At 31.7% G+C, this 25,833-nt stretch overlaps 1 protein-coding gene across 1 annotated transcript in view; it reads right to left on the bottom strand.

The window, feature by feature from the left end:
- Positions 1-783: 783 nt before the first annotated feature.
- The window catches only part of LOC129222289 (O-acyltransferase like protein-like), a 44,485-nt gene continuing 19,435 nt past the window's right edge, over positions 784-25,833 (bottom strand). Inside the window, exons 5-15 of the mRNA XM_054856774.1 lie at positions 25,403-25,503; positions 22,646-22,816; positions 21,062-21,155; positions 19,927-20,010; positions 17,653-17,821; positions 14,799-14,878; positions 13,872-13,994; positions 8,032-8,152; positions 4,013-4,199; positions 2,186-2,328; positions 784-1,296 (exon numbers count right to left, since the gene is read on the bottom strand). Of these exons, the coding sequence (XP_054712749.1) occupies positions 1,042-1,296; positions 2,186-2,328; positions 4,013-4,199; positions 8,032-8,152; positions 13,872-13,994; positions 14,799-14,878; positions 17,653-17,821; positions 19,927-20,010; positions 21,062-21,155; positions 22,646-22,816; positions 25,403-25,503 (1,528 nt within the window). The 3' untranslated portion in view covers positions 784-1,041. The remainder of the gene's footprint in view (positions 1,297-2,185; positions 2,329-4,012; positions 4,200-8,031; positions 8,153-13,871; positions 13,995-14,798; positions 14,879-17,652; positions 17,822-19,926; positions 20,011-21,061; positions 21,156-22,645; positions 22,817-25,402; positions 25,504-25,833) is intronic.

Raw genomic sequence — 25,833 nt, 5'->3', positions numbered from 1 at the left:
AGTATATTTTACGACATTGTGCAGGGTATTCTTCATGGGCAGTAACAGTAAATGTTTCTTTTTTTTTTTTTTTTGAGCAATCACGATTGCTTATTGTTCTCACTTGACCGTCCTTGATGTTGTGGTTCCTTTTTCAGCTTTGACCAGTGTCCTCTGCAGCACCACCGCCCACAGGTGCGGTTCCTCTGGTCCTGAGCACTGTCACCCAGAATCCACTTCTGATGGACGGGGGCGTCCATGTCCTGCACACGCACGCTCATACACATTCACATTCACACACGCGCAGGCCTTTACACACATACACACACCTACGTGCACACACATAAGCCTACACACACACTCAACTTTACACATGTAACCAACCAGGAGGAGGGATAAGCTTGGGGAGAAGAGCCGTTTTTGGCAACAATAACTCCAATGAGTAGGGTCTTGTCGCAACTCGTGATTGCGAAAAAAATAATTTCAATTCAAAGTTTCAGAATTCAAATTAGAATTAGAGCTGATTGGGGGAAGTGGAGGGTCACATGTCCTTTTTTTTTTCTTTTGTCATCTATTGTACGTTTGGTTTATTATACAAGCTTGCGTATTTGATTTCCACAAAAAAAACAGCGCGAAAAAAACCGTCTAACTTCAACATTTCCCAATTGTTAGAATTGAATTTAAAACACGTTTCTTAAAACATCTTGAAAACGCTTTTCCACAGATACTGCTGTTTACCTGTCCACGACGATAATTATGTCAATGCTAACTCATTAGAGAAAGAAAGGAAACAAAAAATATATTCGACTCATTTTATTAACGTTGCACAAACATAATGACAGATGCAATGGAAAAAATGAAAATATATTTACAAGAATCTTCAAGTGTGTTTAAATTTATACTCAAACACTTGACATTAAAATGAATGTACGACTATTATAAATTATGACATCAAACATTCAGGGAACAAAACGTGATTATGTACACAGCATACTTCGTTTGTACTGTACGTAAATGACTGTAGTAAGATGAATTCTTCTTGAAATTTTATCATCGAAAAGTTTATCCATTAGATTCAACGCGCTTAATTCCTATGGTGCACACTCCATTTTCTTCAACTATGTTGGATTTCTTTTTTTCACTGATGTTGTCGATGGCATCAGTTTTCTCTTGATTTGAGGACTTTTCTTCAATTTTCGCTGGACGTCCTCGAGAGAAAAAGACTTTTTCAAGGCACATAAAAGGAGATTCGAAGAGCAAGCTCAACGGATATGCGCATATGAATGATAAAACCACGTCCCCTAAATAATAGTAAAGCTGAAAAAAAGAAATTCTATTATTGTTTTTTCAAATATTTACTATTCTGGTTTTCAAAAAAAAAACTACTTTCGGAATACTTGTAACTATTTAATATAATGCGCAATGATTTGAGAAGAGTCAAAAGTTAAATTCCTCAACGTCATTTTTGTTAAAACAGTTACATCAAAAACACATTTTTGAGCTTTAAAATATACATTTATTAAAAATAAATGAAAAGGATCAAACAGTGGTGGCAAAACTGAAGTTTCCAAACTAATTGGCTGTGTATAAAAGATGTGTATAAGAGATTCATAATGTGGTATTCATTTTGTATTGTAAACATGTCTTTTTCTAACTAATAAGTATTGAAGTAATTATTGAGATACTTTAAAAAATGCATGTAAAATATATTTAGGTTTTTAAAATATATTTAGCACACTTTTTTTTTCACCAAGTTATACCCCTTCCCCCTTTTGTCACACTTACCTTGTTGTTTTTCATAAACATATTGTTAGAAAAAAATTGCGATATCTCGCTTCTTGTTACCCCCTCCCTCTCCCTTTCGACGAAATGTCACAATTTCAGGACCCTCCCTTCTCCTCTTTAGAGCATGACATAACTAATAAATACCGCAATTGCTCACCGTTGCTCAAAAATACGGTCAAAACCTTTGAAATAACATTAGTGTCATGCTTCCCATTTTTCAAATCTAAGTGAAATATTTTCAATCACTCTTCCGCCGTTACGTGCAGCTGTCAACTACTATTACGCACGCATCGAATTAGCCCCAAAAGTTAGTAAAAGCAATGTTTCACTTCCAAACAGACAAATTCCATTTTCCCACACATCAAAACAGTGCGTTAAATCAAGAGTATTTTGTCCAAGCCAAGAATAAAACAATATTTACCAGAGCTCGGTGATCAGTCTGAATCAGTGTCCTAGTGCTTCCTGTGTATACCATATGAATGATGGGATGAATCAAATAAGTCATGTAAGTCAGACGTGCAAATGGAACAAACGCTTCCCAAGATAAGATGCTGGTTGCAATGCCTAAAAAACATTCAATTTTTGAGAAAGCAGCTCAGTTCTTTAAATTTTTTATAGTACGCACAGAAAAATGATAAAACATGAATTTATCTGCATTATTCAATCTTTATTACTCTTTGAATCTGTGAGAAGATAGCGCGATCCAAGCATTGCAGAATTAATGAACAACAATATTTTCAATTATATGAATTTAGCGTAATATTTTTTTTTTCAATTTTTCAATGCTATGAACTTGGGACTATTTTTTATTAAGTTTGATGCACACATAAAAGTTTGCATTCAGTGTTCAGAACAATCATTGGTGTAGTTTTGTTTTTGTAAAATAGTGATAAAATTAATTGAATCGGAAAACTAGTTAAATAATGTACGAAAAGAGTTATATTCTAACTAGGAGAAAAACATATTAGTCATTAGGGCTCTTTGAAACTTTGTAGGTCTGTGTTTCGCAACCCTTTCTGACCCGTGGAAATGCAAAAGCCATTGCAAAAATTTCACGGACAGGTAACGAGTTTTTTTTTCTCTTCTCTCTCTCTCCTTTTTTTTTTTGGAAAAAAAAAATCTTTGACTCCCGATACACGCTAAGACTTTCTTAACGATCCAAAAAAACTGCGAAAAAAATTTGGCCCGATAAGGTTTTTTACCCCCCCCCCTCTTTCTCCTTCTCTTAAAAAAAAAAGACTCCTAGACCTTGAGGCACAAGAACTTGATACTTTTTTAGATAATATAAAGTTATAATTAACATTATTTTTAATTGAAGAACTGTTACAAAAAAAGGAAAGATAGGTAATTATTGTAATAATTATACAAAAATAACAAAACATGTTAAATCGTAGAAAATTATGGAAATTAATCACAAAATTCAATAAAAAAAATCGTGTCGTCCCAGTTCCCTAGAGAATATTTTATTTTTTTTTTTTTCCTTTCAGTATTTTTCAACGTTTACTAGCGGAAGTCTCCGAGGACCAATCAAATTTTTCTTGGGATCGGTGCCTGACCAGCGATTGAAAGTCTTTTATCTACGTTACGAGACGTAACGAAGATGATACCTTACTTTTGCTCATTAACAGCTAGTTGTCGAACAAAATGTAGTAAAAGATTACTGACAAAGAAAAACTGTAGTGAAGAGTCATAGACATTATTGTTTTAGACAGTTTAATGGGATTTAGGACTACTGAACTACTATTTTATCCTCATATCATCGCCTCAGAGCAACAGAAAGTTATCTAATCCAAGAAATAACACTAAGATATTTAACTGTTGCTCTGAGGCGACGATATTTCTAGTTATATATAATTCAATTCTACTGCTTAACAAAGCCATTTGCTTTACATAAAACATTTTTCCCGTCGTCAACTTATTCTACTCTTAAAACAGTTGGAAACTCAAAATCAAATTTTTTGTTTCAAGCTTTGAGAGTCATTCCTTTCAAAAATGAAATTGTGTTTTTTATTAGAAATTATGGCTTTTTTTAATATAACTTGTTGGCATAATTTATCAAATAGTTTTTTAACTAGCTTTTTTCTAAGAATCCTGACGTTATCGGTAAAAATGACTATCAACTTCGGATTCAGTGCTGAAAACACCTGGGAATATTTTTTTACAAACTAAAAAACACAACCATGTATAACAGTCTTTTGTCCCTATTTGTTTCTAACAAGAGTTGTGAAAATTGCGCGTGCACTCTTACCTCCATTTCCAGTCATACAGGTAACAGTGACCCAAGCTAACGCTAAAGACCAAACAAATTTGCTCGTGCAAGCGTACATAGTTGACACAATAATTCCTGGAACATTTCCTTGGTTCCATTCATAGACTCCATAGAGTACAGTCAGAGCAGATACGAAAGCAACTACCCATCCTAGCAAATTCAAAGCCTGGAACGAAACGTAGATAGTGAGAATGTACGACTTTGTAAAGTTATGAAATTAATTTTTATTCTTAACCAACTAGGTATTATAAAAAGAACAAAAAGAAAAAGAACACTGTATACAGACAAAAGACTGAATTGGATTAAATTAAATCAAAAACTTGTATTTAGTGATTCAGCTTCTCTGTAATGTCCGAACCGTTTCTGCAGGTTAGAAATCAGGGGAGATATAAGCAATAAAATGAAGTCACACAAGCTAGAGAGTGGGGAAAAAACGAAAGTCGCAAAGGTTGGAGGGCGCATTGGCCTGCGGGTCGGTGGGCCAGTCCGGCCCTGAGTACATACAGCACACGGGACACAGTAACAAATATGTTTTTTTTTCAGTTATTGAATTAAACTTTATACTCAATGATCATTACTTCCACAGTACTGGCAAGAAGTTATTGTACATAACAAATTCGTGATGGCGTATAAACGGTATAAACAAAGTAATACACAGTTAAAGTAAACGTGCGACGAAATCACATATAATACGAAATCACGGTATAACGAACATTTTGTTCGTTAAATTTGGGGTACTATCTAATTACACTAAAAATGTCACGTGTAATGCATACCTTAAGCTATAAGTCTCGGCTAAGACGAAGAAACATTTTTGATATCTTTACTCAAAATGTTAGTTTTTAAATTCTGTATTTTTTTTTTTTTTTTGAAATTATTCATCATTTTCTTAGTTAGTAGAAGCCCCATTGTGTAAAGACAAGAAAATATTAAATATTTTACATAGAAAATAAAGCCCGTATGTTTGTTTACCTGTGGATATTTCAATTTACTCGAAGATAAAATTTCATCTTCCATTGCGGAATACGACCTATTCCGCGATTGTCGATTATCATTTTCCTTTATCAATATTTTCTAAAAACATTCATTTATAAGAAATAAGTTTTTTTCTGAATATGCTAATAGATAGATTACAATGTGTGTATCAGTAGTAATGTTTTTTAAATAAAGATAAGCATTTCTTCGTTTTTTCACAGTATCATTCATTCACGGTTGTTACGAATAACGGCTAATACGAACAAATTCGTGGATTTTTGACATTTCGAACTAACCGAGTTCAACTGCATCTTTAAATATTCTCAATTTTAAAAAAGAAATTTCAAAATATTTTTCTGAAAATGTTGCCAAGTTAAAACAATAACCGTAACGTTTCATAATTTTTTTGAGTATTTTGTAGTATGTTAGTATAAATCAATTAAAATTAGCTTAATTTAAAGCTTAGATTTTCGCGAATGCTTTTCTTTTTAATGAGATGTACCATTGTTGTCGACGATGAACGATATATAACTCACACACATGTAGGGGAAAGTTTGGTAAAACCGTGACCCTAAGGTTTGCAGGCTTCCAGAAATCAATTTTTAGCATAAAAGAACAAAATTTTGCAAAAGTATGCACTACGTATCTGTTAATGCAGCCTCAGTTTCAAAAACATAATTGTTTTTGTTTTTTAATTTTCATTAATTTTTTGTAAAAAGACATTTTACCCGGTTTTGCCCCACTAGTGGGGTAAAACCGGTCAGACACGTTATTGCTGTAGGAAAATAAAAAAAAAAATTTAAAGTTTCCACAAAATTCTAGTTTTATTTAGTGACATATGTTAACTATTGTCATAACATACTTGACTAAGTATAAAAGGACACAGGTTGATGAGTTGACAGTAAATTTAATGGTCTTTAATTTCTTGCTGTAATACAAGGCATATTGACATCAGTCGCAAGTAAAATAGTTATCTTCCTCTTCGGCCCCAGAGCAGCTTTCGTAGGCACAACGATGACATTGGAAGTATTGGATCCATGCATCACCACTCTTGGAGTTCGAATAAAGCTCATTGCAATAAATGCAGACAGTATTGTCATCCTCTTCACTGGAATCATCCCTCATTTGCTCCTTCGGTTTTTCTTATTTTGGACGCTTTTTTTTTCTGTCTGTTCGTTTTTGGTATCTTTATAATGTTGTCTTTTCTTTGATTCGTTTATCTTTCTTTCAAGGTTTTTTTTTCCTTCCGTCCATATTTGGTCTCCTTTCCCATCATTTTTCTTTTTCTTTTCTTCTAATGCTGCCTGAAGATGAAGCTTGAATGGGGAAGACCGTCAAAACGAGTTTTTCCTTTTCTCTTGTCCTACTTCAGCTGCGTCTTTCTCTCAGTATATGGGGGTAGTGCCCAATTTTGCCCCTCAGTTAGTACCTGGTTTTGCCCCGCACGTACAGCTTTTATAAAAAATGCCGTTATATGATTATACCGAACGCTACAGACAACTACTTAGAATAATAATGAAGGTAATTAAGTGTTGTGCAAATTGAGCTACATACCTCTACTGTTGCAGAAACAGGAACGTAGTATCATCGGTCTTGTTTTGTTCAAAAACTTTAAGCAAAAACCACTCAAACAGAATTTTCTTCACGGGAACGAAATAAACCAGTCTATTGCTTTCAAAATTAATGGCCGCTGCTTTTTCATCAAGATGGAAGGTGGTAGTTCTCTTGTCCACGCGATTGCAGTGCGTACAGGGGATAGAACGGGGTACCCGGTTTGCTCCCAACTTCCCAGTTTTACCCCACTTTCCCCTATATTAGGATGGTTCAAAAATACACGTAAAAAATTCTCCTAGATACCGGGGAGGACACCCCTCAGTATTTTTAGATTTGTGGATAGTAATATACTGGAAGAATTTCAGCTTCCTGTTTCAACTGAAAAAAGGTGCCCACCTCCCTCCCCCAAACTTTATATGTATAGGGAGGAGGGTTAAAAAATACATTGAACTGAAAAAACAATGCCACATATTGTAATATACACTACTAATATGCATATACATTGCATTAAAATATTTTTTTAACAAAAAATAGCAAGGGAAATTGAGTATTTCTAAATTTGTGGCATTTTCTATAGTACGGCTAATGTTAATGTGACGGGTCATTGAGCACCCTCTTAAAATTTGAGTAAGAAGCTACCAGCATAATCTATATATATAAAAATGAATGTTTGTCTGTATGTCATCCATGAACTCAAAAACTACCCGGCAGATTTGGCTGAAACTTTCACCGTTTGTTATTTTTGGTACTGGGAATGTTTATAGACCAGTTCGAAAAAAATCCGATCGATAGTTCCTTTTTTATTCCAATTTAAGTCACAATCCATTGGATAAATACGAATAAAATTATCGGCTGCAGAAATTAATTCGCGTGAAAGATCTCATTGATAAGAAGTTAGCTGTTGCCATTTTTCTTGAGTTTGAACAAATAAATTCTTTCTTTATTGTTTTATGGCTTTTCATGCAACGGGGGGATTTAAAACTTTTTCTATTTGATATTTTTAGCGATTGATTGATCTTGCAAACTGCGTGAGTACAAAATTTGAGTATAGTCACGGCTTCACTTGATACCTGGACCGATTATTATGAAAATTGCTATATATATGTATTTTTCCACGGAGAAGGTGCATAATATGCTCATTGAAGCCACTCGTCACCAGGTGGCACTGCAGAGTAGCAACTTCTGCCCCGTTCAACCGATTGTCATGTAAATCAGTATAATGATGTTTTTTTTTTTGTTGTTGTTGTTGGCGTAGCAACGCGCGTCGGGTACAGCTAGTAAATACTATTAGTAAGTCTAAAAAAAATATAGGGTGTCCTGGACTCTAGCTGAAAAAAAGTTTTTTTGAACCAACCTAATGTATATTGTATAATTCAGTGCAATGATAAGCTGTATTAATTCAAAATAATGTAATTCTTCAAGCAATAATCGCTGAATGTTTAACCGAATAATTCAAAAATATACATTACCAAAGGAATTCGTATCTTCTGCTTTGTGGCTAAAATATATCCAACAGTCAATCCAACGCAGTACGTCGAACAGTGAACATAAGTTCTGAAGTAACCTCGGTCAATGAAATAATTAGAATCACTGAAAAGAAAGTATTGAATTTTTCTGAGTGTTCATACATTGAATAAATAGGTACAAATCTAACATATCTTATGAAAGTATATTAAAGCTGCGTAGTTTTTATACTGCGTAGTTTATAACATCTAAAGTTAAACATAAATACGACAAATTGTCTTCTAGCTATATATATACAGATCAACATCAAAATAAATCTCGTAAAAGTATTTACAATCTACACTTTTTACAAATCTTGGGTGAACGCATTAATGTCATTTATTTATGTAATTGCAGACTGTAAAAGCACTTTTTTTCGTACACCATTATTTTTGCGAAAAATTTAATATCTGCGATTTCGAGAGCTGAAAATTTCGTAAATTTTATATGAACATGACAAAAAATTGAAAATTTTGCCTTAAAAAATATTTTACATGGTTTTAATTTTCGCATTTACGACTGACCACTGAAATTCGTGAAAATTGAAGCCTCGCAAAAATAAATAAGTGCTTTTACAGTAAGCAATTTTTTTTAGTTATTGATTTCGGCAAAATATTAAGGTTTATAACTTTTTTTAATTTAAAATTTGATTTTCACTAATTCAGTTTTGTGTAATGATTCAACTGCCCACTAAAATCAGATGAAAATTAATCATGAATTATTTTTGACAATCTTCTTTTACTGTAGCTGCATAATTTTAAGGTATAAAGCCTGTTTTAGGTTGCTTTTTTTTTTTTTTTTGAAAAATTTTGTTGTAGCAGTTGATTTAAAAAAGGGAGATAGTTTCAAGCTCTCAAAAAGGTTTAAATCACGGGAGTATTTACTAATTCATGAATAATCATAGACTGACTGAAAATCATAGAGTTGAAAACGAAATTTTGGGAGATTTTATGTAACTGCGCTTCGAATCATGATGTAAAGCTTTTACCCAACAATTTTTTAACACATAAAATGGACAAAACAAAAAATAAATCAACATTAATCTATATGACCATGAAATAAAAACTTATCACTCACCTCAAGTTGTTAAAAACGAAGAAAAATATTTTTAATAGAAAAATGTGATAAATATATTTATCAAGGTGGTAGTTTCAATTCAAAATATGAATAAACTAGGAGGGGAAAACATTAAGCTTTTCAAAAACAATAAACCTTAAGCAAGCATGTACATTAAAAAAAGGATCGTAGATTTTGTTAATCATGTTTAGTACGAAATTTTTTATTCCTATTTAAAAGCGTTTTCATTAGGCTGAAATCGCACTAGTATGTTTATAAAACTAACACACTTTGATTCATTTTTTTTCAAATACCGCTTCCACTTTTGTGCACAAAATACTATAGAATAATGTCCAACCAAATCGGGCGTTCATACACATTTTAAGTGATGCATTTTGATTAAACACACGTATTGACAATTCTTACGCCAGGTTGATACACCGTTTGCGAAATATTTTCACCTGTGTTAACACCAATTTTCACAAAAGTTTGGCTGCTCTCCAATGGCAACGATAAAATACTTGTAAACAATTCGATTTGCTTCGGCTTTTCGTTGGTAGTTGATGTTTTGTCGAAATTTGCTGTTACAAAAAGGTATGTGTTTTTAGACGATCAGTAAAGTTTTCATTTAACAAATATAACATTATATGATATATGAATGTTGTTCGAATTTCTAATTGATTACACTTCATTGGAGCATTGCACGCTCTGTGCTTCTGAAGTTTTCTTAGTTAAGCCTTATTTGAATTGGTTCTTATTTACATTTTCTGTATGTTAGCATAATACAAAACAATTTTATTTTTTCAACCAATTAATGTTATTTTAATTGTTTAATGTTATTCGAGAATGTATAGTAAAAATTTCGTTTAAAATTGATAAAATTCGTTTAGAAAAGGCATACTAAGCTCAGACGTCTTCTACAGTAAACAAATTATTCTGGATTTCAACAATATAATCTTTAATAATTTTACTTGTAGAACAACATTGCAGTTATCTCCATGTATGTTTTGAATAAAATGTTATGAAGCAAAAAAGTAAAGTGAAATTTGCATTCCAGTGGAATTGATCGTTACAATTAGCGGATCTTCAAAACTCTCACTGAAGTTTTTTTTTCTAATGTTTTATTTATTTTGTTTCAAGTAACGAAAACAAAATAGTATTTCTTCTAAAACCGAACTTTGCAATCTATATATAAAAAAATGGATGTATGTTTGTGGATATGTGTGTATGTTCCTTATACAAATCCACACTTTTCGTCGGATTTCTTCCAAATTTAGCACAAAGGTAAATTGTTGCTCAGGAATTCATATAGGCGGGTTTTTGGAAATTTAAAAAGACCCAAAGAGGTCTGATTTTATATTTTGAGTCTTAAAATTGCTCTTTTCTGCACGAACGAATTTTTGTATAGTTATAAATTTAGTCTAAATGAAAAGCCCGTAAAAAACTGCCCTAGATGACGTTTCTTCAAAGATTAACTTTAATCGTTAAATTTGTGAACCTTGGTTCAAAGCAAATGAAAACGGTTATCAACTTATGACCACCAGGAGCTATTTTAAATGCAATCAACACAACGTTTAGCGACGAGCGTTAAAGCATGTTTGGCGAGAAAGTCGAACGAAAAGAAATGCTGCTTGCATCCTGCAAAGACACGGAGACGCATTGAAGTCTCCCGCAGGTTTTACTAAATTCGCTTGCTACCTTTGGCTAATAAGTTTTCAAGTAACAGTATCGAAACAATAAACGAAATTTTTGATCAGTATTTTCTACATAAAAAGCACAGAAAATACCAAAATGACATTGATGTCGATAGAGCATCTTTATCGATGTACAATCTTCAACAAATTTAGCATTAGAATACTAAACTTTTATTAAAACCACATCCTTGAAACAGAAATTTAATTTAATATTGTACTATCCTTAAACAAATCAATGCAATGTGCATATGCTCTTCATGATCTTCTCTACATGATTTACCTAATTCGGTTCAACTAAATTTAGCAAAAATCGTTCCTGATTATCAGGGATCAGGGGTTAAAATACTAATATGGCAAATAAATTGCAAAATAATCATTTTTGTGCATAGTAGCAGAGCTGGAATTTATCTTTCAAGAGGGAGGGGGATAGCCATGGCGTTTATTAAATGTACATAAACTACCATACAAGGATTGCCAATGTGTGGTAAAATGAAAGGCTGTGCACCTTTAGACCCGCAAAACGACACGTAAATTTAATACGGCGGAATTCATATAGTTTTGGAAGGGTAAGAGTTTAAAGTTTGAAAAAATGCAAAGAAATATTAATTTTAATTTAAACTTAAAATGCATAAAATTGCTCAATTATTTACATAAACAAATTTCTTAACCGTTTAAAATTTTATGTTACCTTAACGCTCGAGCAATAGTACGCTTAATGGAGTATCTTCACAGACTAGAAATAATTTAAAACCAGTTAGCGGATATGATGCAACTTTTGAAACCAAGAGACCGCTACTGAAAAAGGCATAATGAAATATTACGCCACATTATGAAGTTTTTTGTTTTCATCGCGAAATAAGTTGAACAAATCTCCATTCCCGGTTAAGAGGCTCATTTCGATGACTTTTAATGTAAGCAATCGAAAAATTCTGGAAGTTTGTAACTACCACTAAACATTTCAACTGCCATTGAAGAAATGCTGTAAGATAAGAATAAATTACACGTATCAGTGCAATCGAAGCGCTCTGTTAACAACAGGGGGTAAGGTACTTTTTAGATTACGTTTCAAAATGTGTATATACATTTCCTTCGATTTGAAGCTGCGGATGAAAGAAATAAAACGTACAACAATTTTTTGCAAAGTATAAACAAAAGAATGGGCTATTATACAGTTGTAAGCAGTGATTTTCCCATCAATTTTTTTGAGGGTATACTCCCAGTAATCTACTATGCACAATATGTGTATGCGATCATATACTAATAAGTCACAATATGAACATTTTTGAAGCTCGGGGGTATACGCTATGTGTCTAAATAATATTTGAGAGAATACGGCGTACATGGAGTATACCCTATGGGAACACCACCTGTCGTAAGTACAAATTAGACGGGTTTTTTTTATATAATTTCATGACCTGCAAATAATTTAAAAAAAAAACTGACGCGGATAGTGATCAAAATAGTCACGCTTACCTTTTTCTCTATAACGTAGTTCAATTGCCGGTTTTACGGCAAGTATCAGATTTTGAAATTTTGAAATAGAATTTAAATATAGACAAATTCCTCATCGTTACAAGACAGTGCTATTACTGTCTTACTGTCTTTCCTACCAACGAAAATAGAAATTTGACATAAATATAAGAAAATAAAATGTACTTGACGTGCATCTTTTAATGTAAGTTAATTTTATCCAATTTTAATCCATGGCATGGTCGCCATGAAAAGTGCGAGCAGACACATTTTGTAGAGTTATTTATACTTAGCGAAAGTTTTCTGCAAAATACAATCCATTTAATTATCTAAAAGATATGTTATATTGAGAAGCACGCGGGCAACGCCGGGTAGTAAGCTAGTAACTATGATAAATCATAGAAGTCGAATTGAATAAATATAGCATTGAAAAAAAAAAAAACATCTTCGCAAATATATTTTTAAATTTATTTAAGTATTCTGTGTGTGTTTTTTTTTTTTTTTCTTTTTTCATAGCCATATGACTCCCAATTCTAGAGCTTGGATACGCTACTTCGCGGTGATTTGAGAAAAAGGCAAACGAGGTAAAACATTTCAATTTTGCACGGACAAGGCAGGTGTCTCATTGGACAAGTGTAAGAGGGTTTGTCTTTGTTTTACCATTTTCAGCAGCCATTGGTTAGGGACAGTATCGCTTTCTATGGTTAATTAAAATGTCTAAAAATAGAACAACTGATTGTAATTTTATTTGTTTATTGTACGAATTTAATTCGTAGTCTTAGAGTTCCAACGAGACATTGATCGATTATGAGAATAATTATTTTCAATATTTTAAAGTTTGCTGAACAACTTTAAATATATATTACTAATTTCCTTTGAGAAATTATAGTAGCTACTCGAATCTTAGGCAGTGATTATTAGTTTTATATTATTTTGACGATTTTATTGTAAAAATAAATTTTCCGGACACCCGCTATTTTTTAAATACTTAAAACTGAGGTGCAGCGAAGGGAGGTTAGGGTCGCCCCTGCCGGACCACTTAATGTTAACATATGTTATCAATTCTAATATGATAGTTTATTTACAGGCAATGACTTTTATGACCCCCTCCCCCACAAGAGGGAAAAACCTGATTGGAAATTGATCTTAAGCGTAGTTCTGTTTGCGTTTCGTTTGGCAGCTTTTATTTTTAATTACATTTTACGCTATATCCAGGTAATCAGTGACTGAATTGAAAAATCCACTGTGGATATTTCGTAACGTGGTACTTATTAAGTAGTGCGAGGTTTTCTATATTTGGTAAATCTTCGTTACAATCACATAAGCGTGTTTGTACTATAAAATTACGTACAATAGAAGACAAAAATGCAAAAAAAAAAAAAAGAAGCATGTAAAATTTGCCGTTATTGTCCTTTACCTGCCCACAGCAGTACCATCTACAACACAAAAATGAAAAACAATCTTTGGAAAACAGTTTCCGTTTAAGTTCACAGTCACGAGTGCTAATCATTTCACGGCAATCACAATATTAGTAGCAAAAAGGCTTACTTGTACGAGACCAATAACACAATTGTACTAATACTTACTCGGGGTGGCTAAATGCGTAAACTGCAGTAGGATGCAGTCCATAATACAAATGATTAGCTGCTGTAATGATTGTTCCAGCTACTAAAAATAAACCATTCATCATGAACGCTAAGCGAGGATTCCTAAAAGAATAACACATTCCATTTTTCAAAGAAACTTGAATAACACACCACACAAAAATATCATTCTTCATGGAACAGTAACAAATAAGGATAAGTATGCGTGCTATGCACTATGAAAAATAATATAGGTTCGCTTGCTTTAACTACATCTTTAAGTCCACCTATGAGGAGCCATAAATATGGATTTAGACCACCGGTGGATATAGAATTTCTTTTCTTCAAAATAGTCTGGAATATCTTCATTGACTTAAAGTTGCTCCCCTAGAGCTAATAGTATATCTAATGCTAACTGATGCAAGAAACTGAAAATATATAAATATTTTTCTTTTTTTGGTAGACTTCTTCAGCAGAAAGTTCAAATTCTTCTATTTTACTTTACTTTCTTTTTCAAAGATTTGAGTGCATCTTTTTTGTAACATTTTTGACAACTTCACGATGAACAATGTTCAAGTATGCAAAATTAAAAATCAAATCGAAAAAGAAAAACCTTTTAATGCAAAAAAAAAAAAAAAAATACCCTGACAATGATTTGTGGGGGAGATGCGATGTCAATTGCAAAAAACTATTTAGTTTTGTCGAATTTATTTAGTTTTGAAGTATGAAATTCAGTATATTTTGCACTCATTAAAATACAGTTTAAAAAGATATAATTTACTTAACTACGCAAAATACCAAAATTGGATTAAAAAAGTTTCAAATTCCGGTTGTTATTTTCAATTTCAAAACAATTTTTATCTATTCATATTTTTTACTGCTTTAGAAGATGAAAAAAAATGAAAGGTAAATAAATTAAAAAATGCGTACTTCTTTAAGGGTATTAGAACTATTAGACTCACAAGATACAAATGAGTGTCCACTGGTATGTACCACGTCCATTGCAGGCACTAGAAATATGAGAAAAACCAATATTTATGTTCATAAATTTAACGACCAACAAACTGATATACATTAAAGATTTTTCTATATAAAATGAGTTTTTTTGTACGCATAATTTTTTTAATCAAAAAATAGCTTGAGTATTTAAAAATGTTAAAAATTTTAAACTTAATTTGCAGAACATTTTGTAAACATTTGAAATGTACATTTAAACGAGAAATCTGTCAGTAATCAATTGACTATTTGAAGCTTTAGGGGGAATGCACCATTTAGTAGGCTTTTTTAAGAGTTTGGTTGTTAGTTTTTGTAAAAGTAAAAATTTTAGCAATTAGTGCAACAACAAAAGCAATGAAAACCGAAATTATACACTTTCCTAATTGCACTCCACTGATTTTTTTCAGGAATAACAACATTTTCATTTAGAAAATCAAACTATAGTTAATAGGATTATACTCCTTAGTTGGAGCAAACCTATCCAGACAGCATTGTAAAGGCTACACAAAAGTCCTAATCATAGAATTATGATGCTGCCAGGTTAGGTTTGCTCCGACTAAAGTAATCGGCCATAAAATCCAATGCTCGGTCATGTACGAATTCAGTGGTGAACCATTTCATTTTGATCAATCTTATGCAATACAAATTTATTAATTTTAACACTGAGTACTAAACCTATAACCAGTACTGACTGGGGGAGAGAGGTACGCGACACGCCGTCCCCAGGAACATTTGATTTGTTTTTAAATACAAATCTGTTAATTGGTTTTCAAGCGCCTTTTTTTATGGTGCGTCCGCCCAACCCAATAGGCCAGTTCCCCCAAAATATTCTTTTAACTAAAGCACTGCTTACAACACATCGTTACACTTTCATTACCACACAAAATTAATTATAAAATTTTCAAATGAAATCTACATTCTCGAAATCTTTGTAACTTTTATCTTTACACTCTAGAACTCAATGAGTTAAATATTTGGCTGGAGACAGTTGTAAGAAGCAGTACCAATACTTGAAATAAAATTATCCTACAACAACCCCAGTCTCTTGAACCTTTGATAAATCCTAAAAAATTAGCCTAGTGAGTAATAGGAAGGAGTAATGCAAGTTTGCAACTCGCTCGAATAATATGAACTAACGTAATTGTGGAACTAAAACTTCTTAATTCCATGCTTCTGAAATGCTTACTAATTTCCGAATATGGACCATGGGAAATAAAATTATTAGCTTCATAACAAGATTTATTAATAGCAACCATGTGATCACGGTTGTCATCTTTAGTATTAAAAAGGTCAGTATTAAAACCAAAGTCATTGGCATAGGCTGACTGAATTTTCAAAAACTGTTTTCAAAAGTCCTAAATTAAAATAACATTAGAGGGAATAAATATTCAAACTAACTTTCTTCGAGAAAACGTTTAGCACAAAGTTTAAACTTTTTCTGGAAAAGAACTAATGTTGGAAGAGAAAGTACTCAACACACAGCTAAATTGTCATTTTATCTCGATACTGTAATTTACTCATTATTTTATGAGCATTATAAAAGCCGTTTTAAAAATGGCTGACCGAGGACAATCAGCTAAACACCCCAGATAGAACTGCATCAGAAAAAGCCTACCATTGCCGACTGTTAGAAATACAGAAGAAACTATTACCGATCAGTCGGTAAATTCTTTTAAACACTACTTGTTCCAAAAAATTGTTTAGTTTTTCTTATTGAAACATTCAATGTACAATTATTTAAATAAAAAAAATCCTTTACAATAGGACGAAAACCAACAGAGCACTTGCCTTTAACGGAAAGTGTTTCCAGTTGAGTAAAAAATACGCGGAATGGCGAAGTAGAAAAACGCACGCGCTGCTTTAAATGAAATGATTTATTACTAATTCAGAAAAAAAATATCCACAACTTATTGCTATTGATTCATGATTGGTGATAAATAAGTGAACACGTAAATGCGTCACATTTTATTTTAAATTGGATATTTACTGTTTATTGGATGTTTTGTGTCGTTATGGCTGACTTCTAGAGACTTTCCGAACACTGATGCACTAACCCTAATACTTAATCAGTGTCAATGCTCCTAAATAGTAATTGATCTTATAGATGAATCGATTATTTCAGAAAGGGCAATGGATTTTCTTAGGACTAACGCACTTTCTGAAATAGTCGATTCAGATACAGTCTGACCACCGATGAAATGGAAAGGCAAACCTCCGGTTTACAGTCCTAAATGGGCGCCTCTATTAGTTTTTAGGGATGCCAGCTTTTGCAGATGTATGTTAGGTTCTAAATTAAGCAGAGTCACGCGCATCAAATTTTTACTTTCCCCTCTCCTTCAGATTGGCTCGTCTTACCTGGACGTTTGTCAATTCCATATCATCCTTGAACAAACTGTACGTCTCTTAGATGCTCGTAATGAAGATGCATTGTTACACATGTGTTTGATCATAGATTTTTTTTCCTTTTTTTTAAATGATTTTATCACATAATTTGAAAATAATCAGAATTTTTTTTTTACTACTTAGTTAGTATTTCCGTTACGGATGCATTACTTTTCACACTATTTCAGCGCAGCTCACGTTTTGGGTATAAAAACGTTTTAGAACTCAACTTAAAGGATTGTTAAAAACAGCCCATCTGAAAAGTTCATTTATAAAATAACTCTCACAAAACAAAATTTTTTAAGCAAAATTTTAAACTCTTTTAAAAATATACATTCTTCTATATTGAAATTTTACACATTCAATGATACAACTTTGATTTTATAGCAGAATTTAAAATGTTTACCATTTCAGCGGATGGAATGAAGTTGTTAATGTATAAGAGGTTCGACCACCATTTGGCCTTACACCTTTCTGTCAATTGGTCCACGACCGTTTCTTTCCAAACTGGACCAGAACCAATATATTGCACTAAAAACACAGCGGATACGACAAGCATGAATGGCGGAGTTAATCTAAAAGAATAGATAAGGATAGTATGACTGCACAGAAATTACAAGATGTAAAAAATATTTGCTTATAATCAATCTCTTATATTTCTATTACATATTTAAATGTTCTACAGTATGTATTGACATACTTATGCTGATGGGTAGAATCTCAGGAGGCATTATATAAACCAATGTCAGGATGAAATTAGGTAACTAAACGAATCTAAAGAAGGATTGTTATCCATCATATTGTAGAAACTACAACTTGGAGAAGAAGGATGGCATTTACTAATAATACCACTAGGTTGAAGGTATGTTAAACTGATAATTAGCTACATCCATGTTCAAAGTCTTTTCAAATCAATCCCGATTAATAATGTACTAACTGTGCAAAGCATTCGAACTCGGCAGAAGGGATTCAAAAACGCAGCTTTTTTTTCTGAATAACAGAAAAACTGCGACTTGTTTGTGATCAATCGCTTTTCATTGGTTTAAAAACAGAAACTATGTCTATTACTTATTGAAAGAGACTTTTGTAGCTTTCTACGGAGTTCACGAAAACTCTTCTTTAATCCACCATCGAACTTAGGAGAAAGCTTACTCCTGTTTGTAATTGTTCATTTGATGCTGAAAATCCACCCTCGACTCAGTTTAAAAAGCCACATTCTAGTTTGCCGGGCTTCACTACTCTTCTACATGGTCTTTCTCTAATTGTGTCGCCATGTTTCGTATTAAATTTGTTTATGTCCAGCTGTCTGAATCTCTGTTTTACGCAATCTTTCAACAATCACTAACATTTATTTTATGAACTGAGGTGAGAATATAAAGATGGAAAACATCAAGTAAAGTAGAATGAAAATAGGAATGCAAATTGGGCCCCAAAGCAATTTCCCATACCAAACCCAGCAGCTAAAGGTTACCTAATAGATAACAAAATAATAACAAGTATAATTTATTATACATGCGTCCCTCGTATATCACGGTATTTGTACTACACGGTTTCGATATTCCACGGTAGCAAATTTGCGATTATTATAACACTGTTTCGATTTTACACGATACGAAACTTGAATTTATTACTTCATGATTTTGATAAAACACTAATGTTATCTTTTAAAAAAATGGAATTTCATTTTTGTTTAATACATTCTATTAACGTTTGATGACTCTTATAAGTTTTTAATTTGTTTTTATGAAACTTGATATAACACGGTACACATCCCTTGATTTGCATTATTTCTAAGTTTCGTATACACGGTTTCGATGTAACACAAAAAAAGTTTTCAGTACAACACGATACATATTGACATGATTTTAACTATGTACATGATTAATTAGTGTAAAAAAACAGGTTTAAAGTTATTTTAAAAAAGTCTCGAATAACACGGTTTCGATACTACACGGAACGAACTAACCGTGTTATAGAGGGACGCCTCTACTCGAATCAGAAATTTGGTTTAAAAAAACCTTCAACACACCAAGTGATAGTATTGCAGATTAAATTGAAAAAACAATGTCATTTATACTCTTGTTAAACTTTATTATCTGTGTCAAATTATGCGAGAAACAGCACGAATATACTCACTTCAATCTTAGCTAGAACTTCTAATGCTATAAAGCAAAAATTGTACGCTAGATTTCACTTAGCCAAACTAGGCACGTGTTTAATATCTAGCAGTTTATCTCATAAGTTGTAGAATGAATCATCAATCTTGGTTAACTATATTCCGCCAAGTAAACTTCACGTCAAACATTTTACCTTGTTCTAAAGGGGAAATGATGCTCTATTCTTCAAAAAAACGTAGTACTGCTATAAAGTCAAAAAATCTGCATTTTCTTTGAGCTCAAAAAATAAGTTCCTTATAATATCTAGTATTTTTATAAGAAACAATACAGAACACAATTTTTACACTTCGCAAGGTTTAAAGTCTCCATAGAAAATAATTTCGATATACCTTCTTCATTTTCTGTACATAATTCCAACCTTTTTTTGTTGTAATTTTTTAAAATTCGCAAGCTGTTCTTAAAACCTTTGAATAGTTACAATTTTAGAGTAATATTTTTGATTTTGCATATGAATTTAATTAGTTATTTAGAAAGTAAAGTTTAGAAGATAGCACATTTCTTACCTCCAAAATCTTCGGAAAATGTAGAGAAATACATTAAATTTTCTTTCTTTTGACTTCATAGTTCCATATGCTACCAATACAGCGCTGAAAAAAATAGCTTTTAATGTAAGTCACTGTAATTACATTGTGTTATGCATTATAAAATTCAATTCAGCTTGAAATGTTCCTTGCAAGCAGTTTTAATTTTTAGTACTGTTCAAGTGTTGATTCTAGGAAAGTTGTTTAATCACATTATTCAAAAAATATATTAGACAGAAAAGATAGCTTACTATCAATAACAATATTTAAAACATTCACAACAACACTTTGAACTAAACTAATATTTAAAAATTTACTTAATCTTAAAACAAAACTAGACGTAGCTTAACTAATGTATGGGCAATTTCACGGGTAACGGACTGACATTTTTAGAGCAAATTAGATGATAAATTTTGACGATAAGAGACCAATTTATTACTTCACTTTTGCATATGCTGAAATTTTACTTTCATTGCACCAAAAGAGATTTAAATTAAATAAATGTTCCAATTAATGATAATGCAATGAATTAAAAATATATTTATTTTAAAGAAAGAGTAGTTTTGGGGAACCATAAAAGTTGACATGTGCTATGACGAATCTTGAGAAACGATATTTTTGTCGTTGGCCATTAAAAGTAAGGGCTTTTGAGTTGAACCGAACCATTGCTTCGGTCACTCGTCTGGGTTAGTACCAATTCTATATCAGGTACAAGTTTGTTTGGCACTCTTGGCTTCCTTAAGAGGTTTTCCACCTCGAGCTCAGTCAGTTCCTAAGCCGGGCTGATGAGTGCTAATAAGCACGAAACTGCAGTCCTCGGCAGGAATGAGTGAGCTGGCGGTGTATTTCATGTATTTCTGCCTTAGCCCTGGCTATAGGGCGGAAACTTATTGAAAATACTGTAGATTGGTTTGATTTTAATATACGTACAATTTAAGAAGTTTTTTTTTAATATGAAAAAAATTTACAAAATAATGACAATATTTTTTAATGTAACGTATTTGCAAAAGATACTTATGACACATTCAAAATACTAAACTGAAATAAATTAAAATTACGATGATCAAAAACACTTCACATAAAACATTTATGCATGTCGCAACTGCTAAACTTTTACCTTATAAAAAAGAAGGTTTCGACGTTTAAAAATCCATTGGCAATCAATTGGAAGGCAATCTCTTTACCAGTATTTCGAGCCTTTAATAATGCAGCTAAAGAAACACAGAACACATATTTTATTAGTATTTCATTCCGAGTGATATTTCAGCAACATCTTGAATCATTAGACATTTTAGAAACTTTTGAAAATTGTTGATTCAACTATTATATTTCTATTATGATTTGCAAACAGTGGTTATCGTAAGCAAACATCATTTATGTATGCATTTATACATAGCTTTTCAATAAAGTCCAAGCACTTCAATCCCGCCATAAAATCCAAAATTTAAATTTGCTCTTACAGTGATATCAAATTGGATTTGCGATATTTTAAAATCAATTAATTTCATTTATTCAACTGTTATTTAAAGTTCTGATTTAATGGAATAAAATGTGAAAACCATTTTTATAAGTTTAGTATTGGCTATTTTTTTATATCGCGAGTGACAACAATTTATGCTAACAACAATTTAAGTACAAGTATGCCTAGTACAAGTTTTCAAAAACTTGAAGTTATCTCGTAGGAGACAGCCGGAAGTACAGAAAATAAATCTTCTTTGTTTACTGAATTAGTTAATGAAGTAGTAAAAACACATATAGAGTTTCAAAAAGTGTCAAAACTAGTAAATAAAAAAAACAGAAAAGAAAAGAAAAAAAAAGAGCGATGGCAGTTTTAACTGAGGCATAGAAAAAAGTTGGTTTGTATCGGAGATTTTTAGTAGTTTACTACTGTTAAACCCGCTTATAACGAGCCCTGATTTAACGAGAGCCTAGATTTTTCAGAAATATTTGGTTGGTACAATGATAAGTCTATGGGAGCATAACTCGCTTTTAACGAGCAAACCCAGCTTAAAGCGAGCAATCTTTTTGTGATTCATAAAATTACTATTGACTTCAAGTTGAGTCGATCTTTTTTTGAAAAAATTCTTTAGCATTTCGAAATCAATTGTAAGTTAGTGATGACTCATATATCCTGAGAAAAAGTAATGTCTGGTTTTGTTTTTAAACTGTGGAGTAGATAAGTATTTGAAAGTTACAAAAAAATTGACTTCTGAAATGTACTTCCGAGGATATAGTGGCTCAAAGTCAAGTTAATGTAGAGGATAAAAAATGACAACAAAGAAGATAATTACAAATTAATGTGAAACACTGAAGCCCCACAACCTGCAACATACTTAATGCCTTTTGTAATTCAAACCTTTTCGAAGCCAGGGATTGAAATAAACATGGTTTTGGGGCCATGAGTATCCTTGAAAACAAAGCAAGGGGAAAACACTATAAGACAGCTCAGTGCTAATTAACTAACTTCTTTGGTATTGTACAAAAAAAATCCTTGCAAGTGTGTATGAGTTTTGACGGGGTTTTCACGTAATCTTCCCCACTGTCCAATATGTCATCGTCAATACAAGTTTTTTTTTTATCAGAAATTTTATTACACTTCTCGCTATATTTGAAGACAAAATAATTTTTCGCACAATTTTGCGAGCTAAAAATTTTCGGAATAGCTACACAAATTAAAATTTCAAAGGTATTATATACTTACTACATGACTGAAAGTTGAGGTAGTAATAAGTGTGATTCACCATCACCCACAAAATTGTAATTACTTTCATTCCGTGAAATATTTTGATGGAATCTGGTGATGTATCTTTCTTCAGAAGACGGAGAGTGTTGGTATAAAAGGAAAAACAAAGCAAGCATTTCACGCCAAAACCTAGTAAAAAAAAAATTCAAAATGTTACAGTCAAAAATCATTTCCGATTTTTTGAGTAATTTCTACATTAGTAAAATATCAAACTTTAGAATTATTAAAGCCGATAGGACGATCAAGCAACACAAAAAATATAGACTTAACATTTTTACGATTTTTTGTTTCGTCTCAAATTTGAAACAATTCTCTCACAATTACACAAAAGAGTTGTAGACCAAAAGTATTAAATTATAATTCATATTTAACATGCCAGGCAAATGTCTTGAACCCTCGACTGCTATGTAAAGGTATTATTTTCTTGTTTTTTATTTAGAAGTAGTTCAAGATTTTGAATTTTTGTACGATAACTTTTGTACGATATATTTTGAATATTTGTAAGATTTTGAATTTTTGTACGATACGTAGCACGTTTTACAAATGGACACGAATTTCATAATTTATGTTTAATTTGCATTATTTGTCATTTTGTTTTATATGCCGCTTCAAATATGTTCTTTATTTAACTTAACACAAGGAAACAATGTACGTGTGACGCTAATACTTTTCTAAACATCACCCCATCTTTTAGCGGTACGTCTTAGGTTCATGTGACGCAAAATACTTGACGAGGAATCTCCAACCTTTTTTATTACTCAAGTGTCATATATCGAACTATGTTTCAGTTCAAATATTTTAGTTAGCACTAGACCTCCCCCCCCCCTTCCTCCACGCACCCACTTTTTTTTTAAATCTTGAATAAGCGCTTTACTGGGCTTAGATTTCTTTAAAAACTTATTTTGTTTTATTTTTTCAAATAAATAATCAGTTTTAAGCTTTATGCGGATTTGGAACAATCTGCTCGATTGCAGTAGATTGGAACCCCTGCAATAAACGAATGAATATACACTGTGTCACCAAAAGTATTGGGACACTTTCACATTTTCACGGATTTATCAAGAAAAAAGAGACAAGCTACAAATTGAGAAAACAGAAAGAAAAAAGGTTTTTGATCATCTTTCATCGTAAATAGCTGGAAATAAGCAATAAATTTCAGCTAAGAGTTTTATTACTATGCAGAATCTATTTTATTTTCATGGGAGTATCACTAATATCAAAGAAGATTTCTTGCCAAAATACAAGTTTCATGTCAAGGATTTTAATTCATAACCCGCAGAGTTTTCCGTCACCCATTCCCAAACTTCCAGAATATTTGAAAGCATACAAGAAAAACATAATACTAAAATTTTTAAGTTAAACAATTGAAAATTGGATGAAATATGAACGTTTCCAAATAAATTTGCAATTTCCAAATAAATTTTTCCTGCGCATAAACGAAAGATAACAATTTATAACCATCATAATTTAAGAGCTGAGTGGTTTCTTTAACGCATAAAAAATTCCAATTCAATATCTTAAAATTTTAGAAAGATATCAGCGATCAAATGAGTACAATTTCAGTAATTCTTGTATAGGTGACGGATCGTGAGGGATCGTTAGCAAATAGCCTGTTTTTACAATGAATCACAATGACGATCGCTGCAAGTAATGAAAATTTTCGAATGAACCCTTACTACTCGTGGCCTATCTAAGAAGTATTGAAATTCGGCATATTTGATCGCTGATATCTTTCTAAATTTTTAAGACATAAAACTGGGATGTTTTTATGAGTTAAAGGGAAACCACTTATGTTTTAAATTATGAAAGTTATAAATTGCTATCTTTCGCTACTCAGAGAAAATTTAATTGCTTTAAACTTTTTTCTGTCATGAAATTTTCAATTTTTTAACTTCAAATTTAGTATTATGTTTCTCTTGAATGCTGTCAAGTATTCTGAAAGTATGGTAGGGTGACGAAAAACTCTGCGTGTTGTGACTCAAAATCCTTGAAATAAAATGTTTTTGAAAAAATGCTTATAGCTTCTTGAATATTAGTGACACTTTCATAAAAAATATTTTTTTAAATTCTACACAGTAAAGAAACGTATTTATGAAAGTTATAGTTTCGCAGCTATTTACGATGAAAGGTAATCAAAAACCTTTTTTTATTCCACAATTTGTTGCTGGTCCCTTATATATTGTATATTAGTCTAAAGTGTTTCAAACGTCAGTGTATTGCACAATTTCTTCAATGTTAAAATTTAAAGAAAACGTTGAAATTTGAACAAGAGTCCCGGAAATATTTTTATATGTTTTTGGTTATTCATTTAAAATTTAAAAAGAATGAGTCAGAACTAATAAATTATAAAAGCGGACATAATCCAGATTGATTTTATGTCATTTAAATAAAACATTTATTAAATTAGCTTGCCAGTTGAAAAAATAATAATAATTGAATCTAGGGGTCTTTAAGTTAAATAAATTTTTGAATGTAAAAAGATTCAACTTCGAATTGGAATTATAAATTAAATGATACTAGAAAATATTTTAACTTCCTGGTTTAGTTTCCTTAAAAGTAACTGAACTTACTTCATGGTAATTAAGAATTTGTACATATTTTTTAACAATCATCCACAAAATAAAATAAGGAAACATTTAAGTATATTGAGGGGAGGGGAGTTGAACTTTGAGGGGTTTTTTCCCTTTTTTTCTTCATAGATTATGCAATACATACTTTGGTTTTCTTGGTAGGATGTTTCGTGAGAAGTGAACTTCAAGAACAAATCAGTTAAAGTTGCAGTGATTCCGAGGAAAATCAGGATACCAAAAACGCACCTGAAACATAAGGAGCACTTCTTTAGGGACTATTTCAGAATCAATACGAAATTACATATAAATTTGTTTACTTTCTTAATTTTAAAGTTTAAAACGGAGGAAACCATTTTTTCTGAAATTCCAAAAATAATGAAATTTTATTTATATGATTACAAGATAATTTACTGTGTACGCTTCAAATAACAGAAAATAAAATATTATAAATTCTCTACAGAAGCTGCTACTTTTTACTTTATTTCATTTTATTATTACTATTATTATTATTATTATTATTTGAAGGTGCTGATATTGAGATCAAATACTTCCAAGTATACCATTGTCAAACGCATA

This window comes from Uloborus diversus, chromosome 5, assembly GCF_026930045.1.
Source record: "Uloborus diversus isolate 005 chromosome 5, Udiv.v.3.1, whole genome shotgun sequence".
Taxonomy (NCBI): Eukaryota; Metazoa; Arthropoda; class Arachnida; order Araneae; family Uloboridae; genus Uloborus; species Uloborus diversus.
Note: the sequence above shows the minus strand (reverse complement) of the source record. Positions and strands in the feature narration are given on the sequence as shown.